We start from the raw sequence: 15,458 nt of genomic DNA, 5'->3' as shown, positions 1-15,458 counted from the left end.
GGAATTTAAAGTTAATGCGGTTTTAATTTATATGGGATTTTAATTCGCGCTAACTTAATGCAATTTGGAATTTAGAGTTAGGTTAAATAATAAGTTAAAAAGTTTAATAATAAATTAAAAAGTCTAGCAGTAAGTTAAAAAGTTAAGTAATAAATTAAAAAGTTAAATAATAAATTAAAGAATTAAGTAATAAATTAAAAAGTTTAATAGTAAATTAAAAAGTTAAGTAATAAATTAAAAAATTAAATAATAAATTAAAAAGTTAAATAATAAGTTAAAGAGTCTAGCAGTAAATTAAAGAGTTAAATAGTAAATTAAAGAGTTAAATAGTAAATTAAAGAGTTAAATAGTAAGTTAAAGAGTTTAATAATAAATTAAAGAGTTAAATAGTAAGTTAAAGAGTTTAATAATAAATTAAAAAGTTAAATAATAAATTAAAGAGTTAAATAATAAATTAAAGAGTTAAGTAATAAATTAAAAAGTTAAATAATAAATTAAAAAGTTAAATAGTAAATTAAAGAGTTTAATAATAAATTAAAAAGTTTAATAATAAATTAAAAAGTTTAATAATAAATTAAAAAGTTAAGTAATAAGTTAAAAAATTTAATAATAAATTAAAAAGTTAAATAATAAATTAAAAAGTTAAATAATAAATTAAAGAGTTAAATAATAAGTTAAAGAGTTAAATAGTAAATTAAAGAGTTAAGTAGTAAATTAAAGAGTTTAGCAGTAAGTTAAAAAGTTTAATAGTAAATTAAAAAGTCTAGCAGTAAATTAAAAAGTTAAATAGTAAATTAAAAAGTCTAATAGTAAATTAAAGAGTTAAGTAATAAATTAAAGAGTTAAATAATAAATTAAAGAGTTTAATAATAAGTTAAAAAGTTTAATAGTAAATTAAAAAGTTAAGTAATAAATTAAAGAGTTAAGTAATAAATTAAAGAGTTAAGTAATAATTTAAAAAGTTTAATAATAAATTAAAAAGTTAAATAATAAGTTAAAAAATTAAATAATAAATTAAAGAGTTAAGTAATAAATTAAAAAGTTAAAAAGTAATTTAAATACTTATAATTAAAATTAACTTTAGTATTTTAAGTTAATTATATATTATATTAATTAACTTTAAGTATAAAGTTAATATAAATTTTAGTTAATTAGCTATTTAGCCTAATATTAAATAATTAAATATAAAAACTAAAATAAGATTACTTGTTTTAGTAGCCAATTTATAATAAATTATCTATAAATAATAAATAGGATCCTCTATTCTATCTTAATTGCAATTGCCTGGTATTATCTTACCTTTAATTTAACCCCTATTCTGGCCTGCATTATACAGCCAAGCTGCCTATTAAGCCAGTCAGTCTCTTATATTAATAAGTAACTATCCCTCTATATATACTCTAGCTACTCTCTATATAGCTTAGCAAGTTAATACTTTTATTGCAGTACCCTCTCTATTAAAAGCAGCTATATAATATATACTATAATTATCTGCCTAATCTAGTTAGGGATAAATTATACTACCTTTTGTCTATTATTATAAATTGCCTTTATCTTATTTTAGTTAGTTATAATTATAACTTGCCTGTTTAGTATAAATACATTTTACATTAGCTGCTATAAGTTATAGTGCTATAATATTATAATTTTAGGCCCCCTTCCTAGAAGCCTACCTTATATATATATAAGTATAAGTAATATCTCTTGCAGTAACTTTAAGTTATAAAGCTACCTCTTAATATGCTGTTACTTCTATTAGACCCTTGTAGTATCCTATATTAATGCTTTTATTAGCTGTATTACCTTTGCCAGTCTGGCCTCTAGCTACTTATTCTTTAAATTGCTTATAAATAACTAACCTGCCTTAAGCCATATTATGTTATTTATGATTTGCTTTATATTAATCTTCTTATTAACTAGATGCTAAAACCCTTTAAATAGCTTATTTAATAGCTTTTTTGCCTTAATAACCTTATTGTATAATATATAGGTAAAATCTTTAATATTAATATACTTGCCTATATAAAATAAGCCCTTTCTATCCTTAAACTATTATATTAATAGCTAACCCTCTATTTTCTGCTAATACCCTTTTCTATATATTATCTACCTAATAATTATACTTATAATAGTATAAATGCCTATATATATTTACGCTCTATACTGCTTTTTAAATGTAAGTATGGCCTTAACCCTGACCTTATTTTAATTAAGCGGCTAATTCTTAAATATAGCCTTTAAAAAGAACAGCTAGGCCTATTACACTATAGCAGCTAGTAGATTGATATATAAGTGCAGCTCTATATAGCCTATTAGGCGTGGCTTAATATTAAGTGCTATATAGAAGTATAGTAGTGAATTTATATATATATTTCTACTAATATAGGTTTTAATTAAAGCTATAATAAATTAGAAGATAGCTCGGTCTAGTGCATTTTATAACAGGCTAGTTATACTGTTATTTTCTTACTTACTGTTATCTTAATATTTATTTTTATCTTTATCTCTATCTTTGCCTTCTTTTTTCTTTTTATTTTTAATTTATCTCTTTTTGCCGCTAAAGAATTTACTGCTATAACTGCTTTGGGCCTTATTACTTTTAAGCTTTTTAGTAATATTCCCTAATAAGCTTTACTGCTTATTTATAAAGTAAATAGCCTAGCATTTAAATACTTCTTTCTGGCTAATATAATATATCTTCTAGTAAAAGCTTAAATAGCAGTAACTAATAGATATATACTAGCTTATTAATTCTTCCTTGCCTTTATAATTAAATGGCATACTGCTTAGAGTTACTAATAAGATACTGTTAAGCTACTGTAATATTTTAGTTAAGATATTATTAAGTTACTAGCAGTAATGTTCTACCTTATAATTAAAGCTCTCTTTAAGCTGCTTAAGTAATAGTTATTTATAAACTGCCTCTTTATTTTCTTACCTTTTAGCTACTCTGTCTATTACTTCTCTTACTTATAGCTACTAGGCTATATTATAAATATTTATTAAGTCCTAAAAGCTAAAATATTATACCTAGCCTAGCCTTTTAACCTATAGTAAGTTATAGTTAATATCTTCCTTTAAGTTATCCTTTTATAGTTATATAGTATCTTTCTCTTTTAATTAAGCCTAACTTATAGTAATAAGCTTATTTATAGCACTTTAACTTATAGTATTAGCTATATTAGCTATATTAGATAGGTTATTACTATTACTGTTATTTTAAATAATCTAGTAGTATATATGCCTTCTTCCTATCTATATTTATAGCTATATTATAGTCTATTATACCTTTTCTACTGCTATTACTACTACTATTACTACTATATTATATCCTGCCTTTTACTAATAATAAATAGCATTATTTTATATAATAGTAAGATATTAGTATATATTATAGCTATACCCCTTTAAGATAGTAAGATATTTAATTGCTTAACTATTATCTTTAGGGGTTATAGTAAGCTTTAGGTTAGCTAGTTTAAATATACTGTAGTAGTCTTTAATGTCTTTAAGTACCTAGCCCTTTAATCAATACTATTACTAAAAATAAGACTTAATGCTACTGCTAGGTTAAATGGCTAATTAATATAACTAATAGATAAGTATTTAATAGTCCTAATTAAGTTAAATAATATTTTCTATTACTACTTAATATTGCCTTTTTAATTATAGTAATAGAAAGTAAAGAGAAAAGCAATCTTATTATTTTCTCTATTAATTAAAGTTCCCTTTTCTCTATATTATATTAATCCTAAGCTAATACTAGCTAACCCTAAGTGTAGGGTTAGGGTTATTTTGGGCCAATTAGAGACCCGATTTAAGCTTACTTAATTTAAGTCTAAATTTTAAGTGAGATAACCCGGTTTATTAGACGATTACGGTTTAATCGCCACTTAATAGTTCCTAGGCTGAGATTCCCTTTATATCGGTCTATTGTCATCGGGATATTCATATGGCCTATTCACACCGGGTTATTGAGCGCCTTATAGCCGCGAGTCTTAAGCCACGGATCTCCTATAGAGTATATAAACGTCTCTATTTGAACTGAGAAAAGCCAGTATCTCTATATTTACATATTCTCTCTACTTGAGTAATACTTAGCTGTTCTTTACCTTCACGATGAAACTCTGGACTGGAGTCAAGGAGGCTTTCATAGCCACGACAAACGAGCAGAACTCGGCCGACATACAACAACCGCCACAGGCACCTTTACAAGGAGATGTCGCGACAAACATCGAAAAATGCCCTGCAGAGGGTGAGACGTTCTCCGATAATATACAGGCTGGCGTCCAGAAGGTTGAGGCAGCAGCCATGGTCTGGACAAAGAAAGATTTAATTGCTGCGTATGGTTTGTAAGTCAAAGATCTCCATTTAACTTTCATTCGGGTTGCGAATGCCTTATACTGATATGAGTATTCAGGATGTGGTTTATCTTCGTCGTCGCCTCTCTGCAAGAAGTCGTTGTTAGAGTTCTCACACCATTTGTTACGAGCACCTTCCAGACTCATTCCCTCACTGCCACAATGAATGTTGTATCCGGTATTGTTGGCGGTCTCGTGAAGATTCCTCTGGCTAAGATTCTTGACACTTGGGGCCGACCTCAGGGCATGACTTTCATGCTGGTACTATGGGTACTCGGGTTTGTGTTGATGGCTGCCTGTAAGAATGTCACCACTTATGCCGCGGCCTTGGTCTTCTATACTGTCGGGTACGTGTCATTTATGATCATACCAAATCTCATTTCAACATCTTGCTAACCACCACGAACCCTGATAGAGCGCAAGGACTCAGCTACTGTGTTACCGTCTTCGTATCCGATACGACATCCCTCAAGAACCGATCTTTGATGCTGTCTTTTGCAAGTTCGCCGTATATATTCACGACCTGGAGCGGCGGTCCCATTGCCGCTGCTGCTCTGTCAGGCGCGGGGTGGCGATGGGGTCTCGGTGTATGGGCCATCGTCACCCCTGCTGTTGTGCTCCCGTTCTGTGGCATCTTCTTTTGGAACCAGCACAAGGCGAAGAGGCTGGGCTTGATAGAGGATGCCGTGACACTCGGCGATCTATCCCTGCAATCGATCTGGAAGTATTGCATTGATGTCGATCTCCTGGGCATCTTCATCCTGGCAGCGGGAATGACACTGTTCCTCCTACCGATGAATATTTATTCGATGCAAGAAGACGGTTGGAAGAGCCCTATGATCATCTCAATGATTACAATCGGTGGACTTCTCATCATCGCCTTTGTACTCTACGAGCGGTTCCTCGCCCCAGTTACGTTCATCCCGTATGATCTCTTGGTCGATCGTAACATGCTATTCGGCGGCACCATGTTCCTCTTCCTATTCTTTAGCTCTGGCGTTTGGCAATCATACTTTAGTTCAATGATTATGGTTGTGTGGAATCAGGGAGTGGCAAATACGACTTATATCAACAACATCTACCGGACGGGCTCCTCGGTCTTTGCCATTATTATCGGCCTCTTGATTCGATGGACAGGGAGATACAAGCCCTTTGCTTTGTACTTCTTTATGCCGCTCATGATGTTAGGGGTGGGACTTATGATCCATTTCCGACAGCCTGACCAAGACATCGGCTACATAGTCATGACACAGATTTTTGTCGCTTTTGCTGGAGGTCCAGTTGTTGAATGTGGCCAGATGTGTATGATGGCGGTGGCCGACCATCAGCACATTGCCGTAAGTCTTGCCGTGCTTAGCCTCTTTGGCAGCGTCGGGGGAGCCATTGGGTCTACGGTCTCGGCGGCTATTTGGACTGGCACATTCAAAAAGGCACTGGAGCGCCATGTCCCCAAGACTGTGAATGTGGAGATGGTGTACAGTAGCTTGTATGCACAGCTGAGTTATCCCCCGGGAACACCTGAGCGATTGGGTATTGCGAAAGCTTATGGTGATGCGCAGAGGATTATGTGTATTACGAGCGTTGGCGTCCTGGCTGGGGGCCTTCTGTCTATTGGTCTGTGGAGAAACATGAACGTGAATACAATTAAGCAGACACGCGGTAATATTATTTAGGTAGGGAGCGAATCCGTGGTGCCGCCTGCACAATGGTAAATGTCATAAGTATATAGCACAAATAAATATATAGTATAGATATTCTCAGCCTTGAAAACTCTGATTTGTTCAAGAATATCATAATATGTACAATCAGTGCAACACTTATTGCGTTGACTTGTGTATACTATCTCAACTAGATGCAGAGACACGCGATTCAGGAACATGTCTTTACCTTTTGGTGCGACAACGCGATTCAATTGAGCCTCCTTTTGAGGTTTTGGTCACATTGGGTAGCGCTTTCAGGGCCTTTGCCTCCATGGCCAGGAAATTTATGGTCAATTGTCACATCAGGTTGTACGTAGTCTCATGTTAAAGCCCAAGAAACTGCGATCTCTTACCGAGTCTTTAATTATCGACGCGACGATATGATTTAATTGTATAGGCGTTCTCATCCTGCATGCCGGCCGGGTCTACCAAGCCTCACCATTGACAGTGGCCTGCCACCTTATTGAAGAAACATTACTCAAAAGTGATATCAAGTAAATTCGTATTCGTGTCGCATGACGAAGGTAAGCATTTACACCTGATGATTATTCAACACATATGCTTTATTGGTGATTTCCCGCTGATACAAGATCTTGCTCAATGGTAGGGTCGACAGCCATTTGGGCGGCTGTTGGAGAAGGCAGAAGGCTCGGTACCGTCAGCAGATTGGGAGCATCTTTACCATCAGAAGCAAAAGTTGCTCTGTTGACTCCTGGCATGTCGCGCCGATATACAGATTTTTTAACAACAGATTGTTTTGTTACTGCACTTTATTGTGGTCTTGATCCCGGTGAAAATGCCTATCACTATGTTCCTCTGCTCGATGTATCACGCGGTCCTACCTATAGTGGATATCTTAAGATATGCTTGCTTAATACAGAATGTCCGTCTGCCACCACTCCAACTTTACACTGAATCAATTAAAACTTTCAGATCCATGTCGCACAGCTACAGAGACCATTTGGGCATCGTGTTTTTACTTTTAGATATCGCTTTGGTTGTGTTCCTGGTGATTGCGAAACACGTCAGATTATGAATTTCTAGGCAAGCTGTGCGCTAAACCCTAGTGGGTGCGTCCGACGCGATGAAGAACGCCCATCACCACTCCAACTTTGCACCGAATCAATTAAGACTCTGCGATCTATGTCGCATCACAACGCTGAGCATTTGCGCCTACTCTTTGTACTTATAGGTCTCGTTTCGGCTGCGTTCCTGGCGATACCGAAATATCTCAAGTCAGTGGCCTGGTGAGGGATAGCGGTCGAACCGCTAACGCTTTAGTGCTGCGAACCTGCGACGGAGTTGGTGGATGGAAATAAGTCAATGCCATCACAACAGGCAGTGAGTAAAATAGTCATACAATTGAATCCTGTGTCGCTTATGTATCCAGATCATGTTCCAGACTCATTTATTGTCATTTACGGTTGAATGGTTCAGTTCCTGGTGATGTAAGTTACTCCTGGTAGTAAACTCGGCCAACTTCGTGGGGCGAACTGAACCTGAATTACCATTTTGAAGAGTCTGTATCGATAATCCAATCTTCAAGTGATATCCTTTCCAATTGATTCATGTGTCGCATGGATGAGCTGATCCTATCTTCAAATTTTGTATTGTAAGTTACAGCTTAATGGTTGAGTTCCTGGTAATCAACTAACGTCCCCCACCCAAAGACCGGCCACCCCCACAGACTGGCCACCTTATTTTCAACCCAGCCACCCAATTTATATATACTTTAAACAGTTATAACTCCATTAATTTAATTCTAATTAATTTTAAATTAATACTAATTAATTTAAAATGCCTTCTTTTATTAAAAAAGATATAAATGCTGCACTTTAGATAGTTATAGACGGTATATTAATAAATAAAGTAGCTAAAGCTTATAGCATTAACCATTTTACGCTTTAAGGTCAGATTAAAAAAAGCATAACACTAAAAGAAGCCTAAAAACCTTACTAAAAGCTTTCTAATACTTAGGAAAAGAGTCTTTAAAACTGGATTGTTATCTAAGCTAATTTAGGATACTTTATATTATATTAATAAGTTAGAGAGTTTACCAGTAAGATTACTGTCTATAATAGCTTTCTATAAGGCATTAAAAAGAATTAGTTATAGGGCTTTTTAGGATAAAATCCTAATATTAAGATATTAAAAGGCAAGAAAATTAACTCTAATCGATATTATAGAGCTTCTTTTAAATTAATAAAGGCATTCTTTATACTTCTTATAATGCCAGTAATATGCCTAGTTAAGTAGGGGAATAAATATAATATTAATAAAGTTAAAATAATAGAAGGAATAAGAATAAATAGTCTATTCCTTAATTATTAGTTAAAGAAGTCAGTACTTATTTATTAGCCTGGTTTTTATGCCTAGATTACAATTCTTAAATATATCTTAGTAACTAGAAAGGTCTTAAGACCTATATTTATTTTTAAAGGGAAAACAGTTTAATAATAACATTTCCCTAAGAATTTAGACTTCCTAAAAGACTAGGAATTTATATATAGTAATAAGGGCTAAATAAGCAATAAATTAGTATTAGTTTAGTTAAGAAAAGTCTTTATTCTATTAATACAGCCTAAAAAGAAAAATAAACCCTAACTTCTTATTCTTAATAGCTATAGAAGTTATATTATAGAAGATTTCCTCTAAAAATGTTATAATAATAATATATATCTATTATTTCTTCCTACTTATACTTCCTATATCTTTTAGCTACTAAATATTACAGTTTTTAGTCCTTTAAAGAGGGCATATTATTATCTTCTTTTAGATCTTACTTCTATCTCTAATAACAGTTATATTAATAAGATTATATTTCTATATATTTATAATAAGGCTTAGAGAGAAGCTATTATAAAGTCTAATGCAATTACTAGCTTTAAAGCTACTAGATTATAGCCTATAAACCTAATAAAGGTCCTAATAAACCTAATAGTTATAAAGATACCTTTTCCTGCTGTTACAGTAAATTTGCCGGTAAAAAAGCAGGATTTAAGTCTTCTAAAGACTCCCTATTTATCTATATAGCTTTAGTAAGCTTTAGGCTAAATCCTAGCTTCTATAATATAAGATCTAACTATTAGGCTGCTTTTTAGGAAGATTAGCAGTTAATTAAACCGTTATAACTTTAATATTAAGTAATAAAATAAAGAAATAAGTATTCTATAGTAAGAAAATAAAGAAAATCAACTAAAATAGCATAAAAAAGTTATCTATAACCTAAATATAAAGTTTATAAAAATTCTAATAATAAAGAAAGCTTATAAATAGATATAAAAAACTTTATAATTAGAAAGAATAGTAAATAAAGTTAAGAAATTAAAACTTAAGGATTTTTATATTAATTTCTATATAAATATTTACTAACTGAAGTTTTATTTAATATAAAAAATATAGTGTTATAATAATTTATTAATTAATTATAATATTGGGTTTTTAGTGTTTTGGCTGAGGTGGCCAGTCTGTGGGGGTGGCCGGTCTTTGGGTGGGGGACGTTATGAGGTGTTCGGTTGGCGGTCAACACGCTAAACTCGGTGGGCGTTCGTTCACCTTGATGACGATGAAGAAGAGTCCACGACAACCCCAATCTTGAAGCAGTGTATTTATCCAATTGATTCCTGTATCGGTTGAGCACTCTGACCGTATTGTTAAGCTGTGCAATATGAGTTACCCTTTGATAGTTGAGTTCCTGGTGATTGAGTGTGAGGTGTTCACATGGTAGTTGACACGCTAAACTTCCATGCATGGCGGGCGGGCGTGCATCTTGACAGCGACAATGAAGGGTCCACGCCAACGGCCCAATCTTGAAGTAACATACTTGTACAATTGAATCCTATGTCGCTGGTCAACCCCGATTATGAAGTTGTTTATTCAATGGCCTTTTATTCATAGTCAGACGTAATCCCGGCGCATGCGCTTCAACGTTCGTCAGCCTGCCCCAGTGCTCATGTTAGTGGATACCCCCTAAATCCAAGCGCTGTAAGTTGGACACATCAACCTCTCACATCGATTGGCGAGATTGCAGGACACATCAGTGTAAGATGAGTTGGTTTGCATTTTTTCACTCGTAGCTGAGGGCCAAATAACATATTCTGTTCAATCACTTGAGTCTGCGTCCATTATTCGTGATGATCCTGGTGTTGAGACTCACAGCCGCTGTCTGAGGTTCCGAGTCATGGATGCCACCACCAACAACACCGAGATGTTGGGGGGCCAGGAACTCAACCACAAGAGACCCAATACCGATAAAAAGGAGATTACTTACTGAATAACATATGGAGAATTGGTCAATGACTTCAGATGCTATTTTATCGGGGCTACTCGAGGTTTTCCTGCCGGTTGAAAACTCTGCTTCTACCTCTTTCCCTCTTCAATTGGCACTGCCCTCGAGGTATACCTCAGTCGTCATGCAAGTCTTTGTAAGTTTTTCCTCTCTTCAACTCCATCATCAGCCTCCGAATTCCTCTGTGCGTCTCCCGCCGTTTTTAAGCCCTCGGTTCATTTGTTGAAGACCAGCTCCCGCGCCGTCTTCATCCCGTCTTGCCCTTTTTTTCCGTCCCGTCTCGTCAACACCAAATTTCCCTTCGCGATGTCTTCACCGTCCCCTCAAGTTAAAGTCCCCGATCTCTACCGCTCGTCGCCCGCCAGCGCTCTGCAGATCCATTCTATTTCGGGCATGTGGCCCAGTCAACTCTTTGCCGATTCCGTTCCTCGGTCCTGGAGCAAGAACGTCTTGGTGTCCCTGGCCAAGATCATCTCCTCAGCCAGCACAAAGGCTGACACCACGGTTGACGACGTGGTGGCTTGGTTCAAGAACAATGCAGAGTCGTGTGGCGGCCTCAACCAGGAGGCATGCACTCAAGCTGATCGGTGGCTGAGTGAGAAGTCGGCTACTCGTGGTAGCAGGAGGTTGTCTTCTCGGACAGAGTCTTCCTAGCATGAAGATCACCCCCAAAGTAAGTACTGTCCACTCTCATTCAGCATGCATGAATGTGCAAATGCTAATACTGTACTAGTAAATCCTCAGAAGCGGCCCGGTTATGCCAGCGATACAGAAGCTTCGCGCCGCAAACGACGCTCATTTAAGAGCGCAGAACGAAGGGCCTATTCCAGCCCAGACACCACCGCTGTACGTCACCGCCCATTTGATTTATTACTTCTATCAATTGCTGACATGATAGTAGAACCGCGAAGAGCTTGTGCGGTCGGAGCACATTTCCATCCTCAGAGAGAAGTCGGCTGCTGCTGAGGATCGCCTCAATGAGGCAAAATCACTCCTGGACGGGATTGAACCTCGCGTCGTTGCCCTGCAACGACAAATGGCCAATGTCAATTCCGGCGCGCTCCAAGAGAGCCTCAAGGAGGCCACTGCCCGCCTCGCAACCTCTTCAGCCCTGGTCACCAAGCATCGGCGATACGTGGACGGGTACAAGGAATTGGCGCTGCCCGATGCGCCAACCTATCATGTCCAAGCCCTAGAAACAGCTCAAAGTGAGCTCGACAAAGCATCCCAGGATGCTCAAACTGCTGAGGGAGTGTTGGCGTCGGCTCAGGAGGAGCAGAGAGAGTTGAAGCGCGCTGAGGAGAAGTTGGTGAAGTTGGGTGCTGAGAAGGTGACCTTGGAACAGTCTGTCCTTGACCTCCGGTTGGCCAAGGCGCGATGTGATGTGTGCCTTGGGATGGTGGAGTATGGGCCTGATGGTTTGGCCGCTCTGCAGGAGGAGGATGTTGGTGCTTGGAAGGGGATGTTGGACCTGGAGTAGTTTGGCTGTCTGTGGGCGAGTGTCTGGCGTGGTTGTCTGGCGTTTGGGTTGTTTTCCTGTGGTGTGTACTGGGAGTTTATACGCGATAATGGAACTGGGAGGCGTTTTTTATCATGGCCATGCTTCTCTCCTCCTGAACTCTTACATGTGAAATGACCTGAGCTTGCCTCATTAGATAAATGCTTTTTGACAAAAACATGCAGTTTGTCGTTGCGCATCAAGGATCATTCGGAAGTCAATTGAGATCAATGAGAAAAGGTCGGGAACTAAGCGGTTCCTGCACACACGAGATACTTCAACTGATGCATTTACTCCTGACACTTCACTCAGTAATACTGATTGCTTTCCGATTCTTCCGACCCCATGGGGTCGAGATTCTGCTGTGCGCGCGCCTCCATCATTAACGCACATCAACATACGTTGACCCTACCCTATGGAAAATGATACGCGGCGGGATAGCCACAATCTGCATGCGAGTAGTACAATCTGACTAATGCTAGATTTTCTAAACTAATCAAGTACCTATCAACACCTTTTATAGACATTTCAATTGTTTATTACGTAAGTTGCAGGCTTTACCTGAAGAATGGCCAAGGTGACAACGCTGCGCTGAGGGGACGCCATCATTCATAACTACTGTACCTCCACAAATACATTGGATAATGATCTGAGATTGATGGCCTCCTTATTGCGACACGGGGGAAGCTTTTCGTAGAATTTTCTGGCCCCAGATGGTCGAGTACCCGTCGAAGCAAATCTCCCACCAAAACCGCACGCCCCGAAGTGAGATGCCATTGCTGGGCGGGATTTGTCAGAACGTCCCTGGATGAACATGCGCCACTACAAAATCATGTTTCGCTCTGATAACGGGTCTGAATCCGTTTCAGGGGAAATTATCAAAGTTCTGTCTCAGATTGGACAATCGGACAAGGAAAGCTGGGAGTCAGATAGTTTGTCGGCTTCAAAAGGCCATCATGAGTGCAGGGTAATTTACTGACCACCAGGACTTAGTGACGCTAACCCTGATTTTAATTCTGCCATTATGAACCGCTCTGCTCATAGTCCTAGGCATTAATGCTGACAGACCAAGGCTTGGATAAAAATGTAAGCATTTATCCCAAGGAGATTATATAACATGAATAATCACTTACAGAACCTCTACGCCAAGAATGCACTTGACAAGGATGATTCGTTTCGCTTGGTTTCTCTTCAACCGGGGTGTCATAATACCCCGCTCACGCTCCGTCTTCTCAACACCAAGCTTGGTGAGGCTCAGCCTTACGAGGCAGTTTCCTATGTCTGGGGAGATGTGAAAGATCTTGTGCCAGTCAATGTTCAAGGTGACATAGACATGTTGACTCAGGCCCTTATATCGCAGAACTGTCACGCGGCCTTGAGTAGTTTCCGATATTCCGATTCACCTCGACTACTCTGGATTGAATCGATCTGCATCGATCAAGATTCGGCTATTGAAAAGAACCATCAGCTAAGCCTTATGGCACGCATTTACAAGAATGCATCACAAGTCTTGGTCTATCTCGGACCAGGAACGCCTGATAGTGATGCCGCCATGAGATGTATCCACGAAATTGATGAACCATCCAACGACGATGGTTACGGGGCTGTGGAATCTTCTGCGACCATTCAAGAGAACCAAAGTGCTGTAAGCAATCTATTCAAGAGGCCGTGGTTCTTTCGTGTTTGGGTCCTTCAAGAGATCACCTTTGCGCAAAAGGCCACTGTGATCTGCGGTGACAACCAACTCAATTGGGAAAGCTTCAAGACGTTTTTCCATTGGAATGTGAACGCGGGCTGGGTTCAAAGACTCCCGTTCTCAGTTACGTATTCTGTTTCGCCCACTCCGTACGTTTTGCACGTTACATACGGCGAAAGACTCTTAAGAATATTAGAAGACACAAGGACCTGCGGTGCCACTGATCCAAGGGACAAGCTATACGCTATTCTCCCTCTATTGGATCGACATCATGAAGAGATGAAGGTGGAGCTCGAGGAGTATAAGGAACGTTGGGATTATAACGAACAAGAACTGCAGGAACTGGCAATTCGGCAATGACGTCTGAATGTTCAAGTTGATTACAGTCATTCTGTGTCCCGGGTGTATACTGACCTTGCGATCTTGCTGATGGGTTCAGTCGGTCTCGACATTCTCTCATATGTTGTCAAGGAATCAGCTATACCAGGGCTGCCAACATGGGTCCCAGACTGGAGCGTCATTTCTCCCTACTGGGCTGCCACTCAAAAGCACGCTGCAGGGAGATACAAACCGCTTGCAGGTTTTGAAAATAGGCCCACTCAGTACATTTGGGGTTGGAAGATGCTACATCCTCATCTCATTGATACATGGACGATCTCAGGATATACGTCTGTCAATGACCAGTCATCCAGACAGCTTCATGTGCAGGCCGTCAGCCTGGGTAAGATTGAGAGAATTGGCGATCTTTGTGATATTGGGAAGAATTGCTTCCCCGTTGGACAGTGGGAAAAGATAGTACCGGACGAGTCGTATCTCGAACACAGCAAAATACCGGACGATATAGCTGACGAGGAGTTTCACAAGTGGCATAGCAGCACCTTGTCCCTGTCAAAATTTCTCAGAACTTTAACATTAGATGATGTTGTTTACCCCGAGGTCGCCAAAGCTGCGGTGAGTCATATCAAGCGGTATAACGGAGAGGCTCTTAAGGATGACGAAGGAAAGTGGATGTGTTTTGGGGAACTGAATGAGAAGGATAAAGAAAGGATACCACTTATGGACATCTTTCAGGGGACCGGGAGCTTTGAGAAACAGGCCATGAGGATCTTGAAGCGTTGCGATGGAAAGAGACTGTGTGTACTTAGTAACGGACGCATTGGTCTTGCGGACGACAGGGCCCAAGTGGGTGATGAGGTTTTTGTAGTTCAGGGTGCTAGTGTACCTTTTATATTCAGAAGGATGACATCTAATAGAGGAAGAGATGGTGCTTCTGAGCAAGTGTTTACCTTGGTGGGTGGCGCCTTTGTACTTGGTGTTATGAACGGCGAGATATGGGACCTTGTACAGACAGGCGAGGTACAAAGAGAAAATCTTACTGTTAGATAATTCAGAGAGGCTGTTTCTTATATCGATTTGAAGTAGCTGACTCTATTCAAGATTTGAAGGCTTGGGCTCTGTACCTAGTTAGTTCCCACTTTATGCATCTGGACGTCATTAAGAGCGATCTGGCAACACGGTAATGGACAGAGTGGTATCGTCCTATAGTCCATCTCTGAAAGCTCTCATCCATGGGCGTCGACAGCGTGAAGTTGCTACCGGCCCCAACTATGCTCTTATAGATATGGAGCAGACATATGGTCACCCTCTTGAGAGGGTTCAGCACGCCATAAACCAGTCCGTTCTGATGTCTCGAAATAACTAGATTAATTTCTTGTGCATATGCATTAGAGTGATTTTGCTGCAGCTAACGGCTATTCTAATTTCTAATATTGCTTTTGTTAATATTATAGGCTTACAGCCATAAATAATACTGGCTGAAGACTATAGTAAATGCTCGGCTATGTCCAACGCTTTGGACAGATTCCTTCAAGGAGAGACGTGATCTTGTCTTCTGAGACCGGAGTGGAGTGGAAGA

The 15,458-nt window shown here is 38.4% G+C and overlaps 3 protein-coding genes; all 3 read left to right on the top strand.

Annotated features, from left to right (window-relative positions):
* Nucleotides 1-4,119: 4,119 nt before the first annotated feature.
* FFUJ_14091 (related to major facilitator MirA) lies at nucleotides 4,120-6,034 on the top strand (the record flags this gene model as incomplete). XM_023571278.1 has 3 exons in its annotated part: nucleotides 4,120-4,352; nucleotides 4,421-4,708; nucleotides 4,777-6,034. The coding sequence occupies 3 exons, from the start codon at nucleotides 4,120-4,122 to the stop codon at nucleotides 6,032-6,034; spliced, it is 1,779 nt and encodes a 592-aa protein (XP_023438319.1).
* A 4,621-nt stretch (nucleotides 6,035-10,655) lies between these two features.
* On the top strand, nucleotides 10,656-11,829 carry FFUJ_14092 (uncharacterized protein; the record flags this gene model as incomplete). XM_023571277.1 has 3 exons in its annotated part: nucleotides 10,656-10,965; nucleotides 11,083-11,195; nucleotides 11,251-11,829. The coding sequence occupies 3 exons, from the start codon at nucleotides 10,656-10,658 to the stop codon at nucleotides 11,827-11,829; spliced, it is 1,002 nt and encodes a 333-aa protein (XP_023438318.1).
* A 1,135-nt stretch (nucleotides 11,830-12,964) lies between these two features.
* Nucleotides 12,965-14,929, top strand: FFUJ_14093 (related to heterokaryon incompatibility protein het-6; the record flags this gene model as incomplete). XM_023571276.1 has 2 exons in its annotated part: nucleotides 12,965-13,853; nucleotides 13,983-14,929. The coding sequence occupies 2 exons, from the start codon at nucleotides 12,965-12,967 to the stop codon at nucleotides 14,927-14,929; spliced, it is 1,836 nt and encodes a 611-aa protein (XP_023438317.1).
* Nucleotides 14,930-15,458: the final 529 nt, after the last annotated feature.

This window comes from Fusarium fujikuroi, chromosome FFUJ_chr12, assembly GCF_900079805.1.
Source record: "Fusarium fujikuroi IMI 58289 draft genome, chromosome FFUJ_chr12".
Classification (NCBI taxonomy): Eukaryota; Fungi; Ascomycota; class Sordariomycetes; order Hypocreales; family Nectriaceae; genus Fusarium; species Fusarium fujikuroi.
This window is presented reverse-complemented; position numbering and strand designations above follow the sequence as displayed.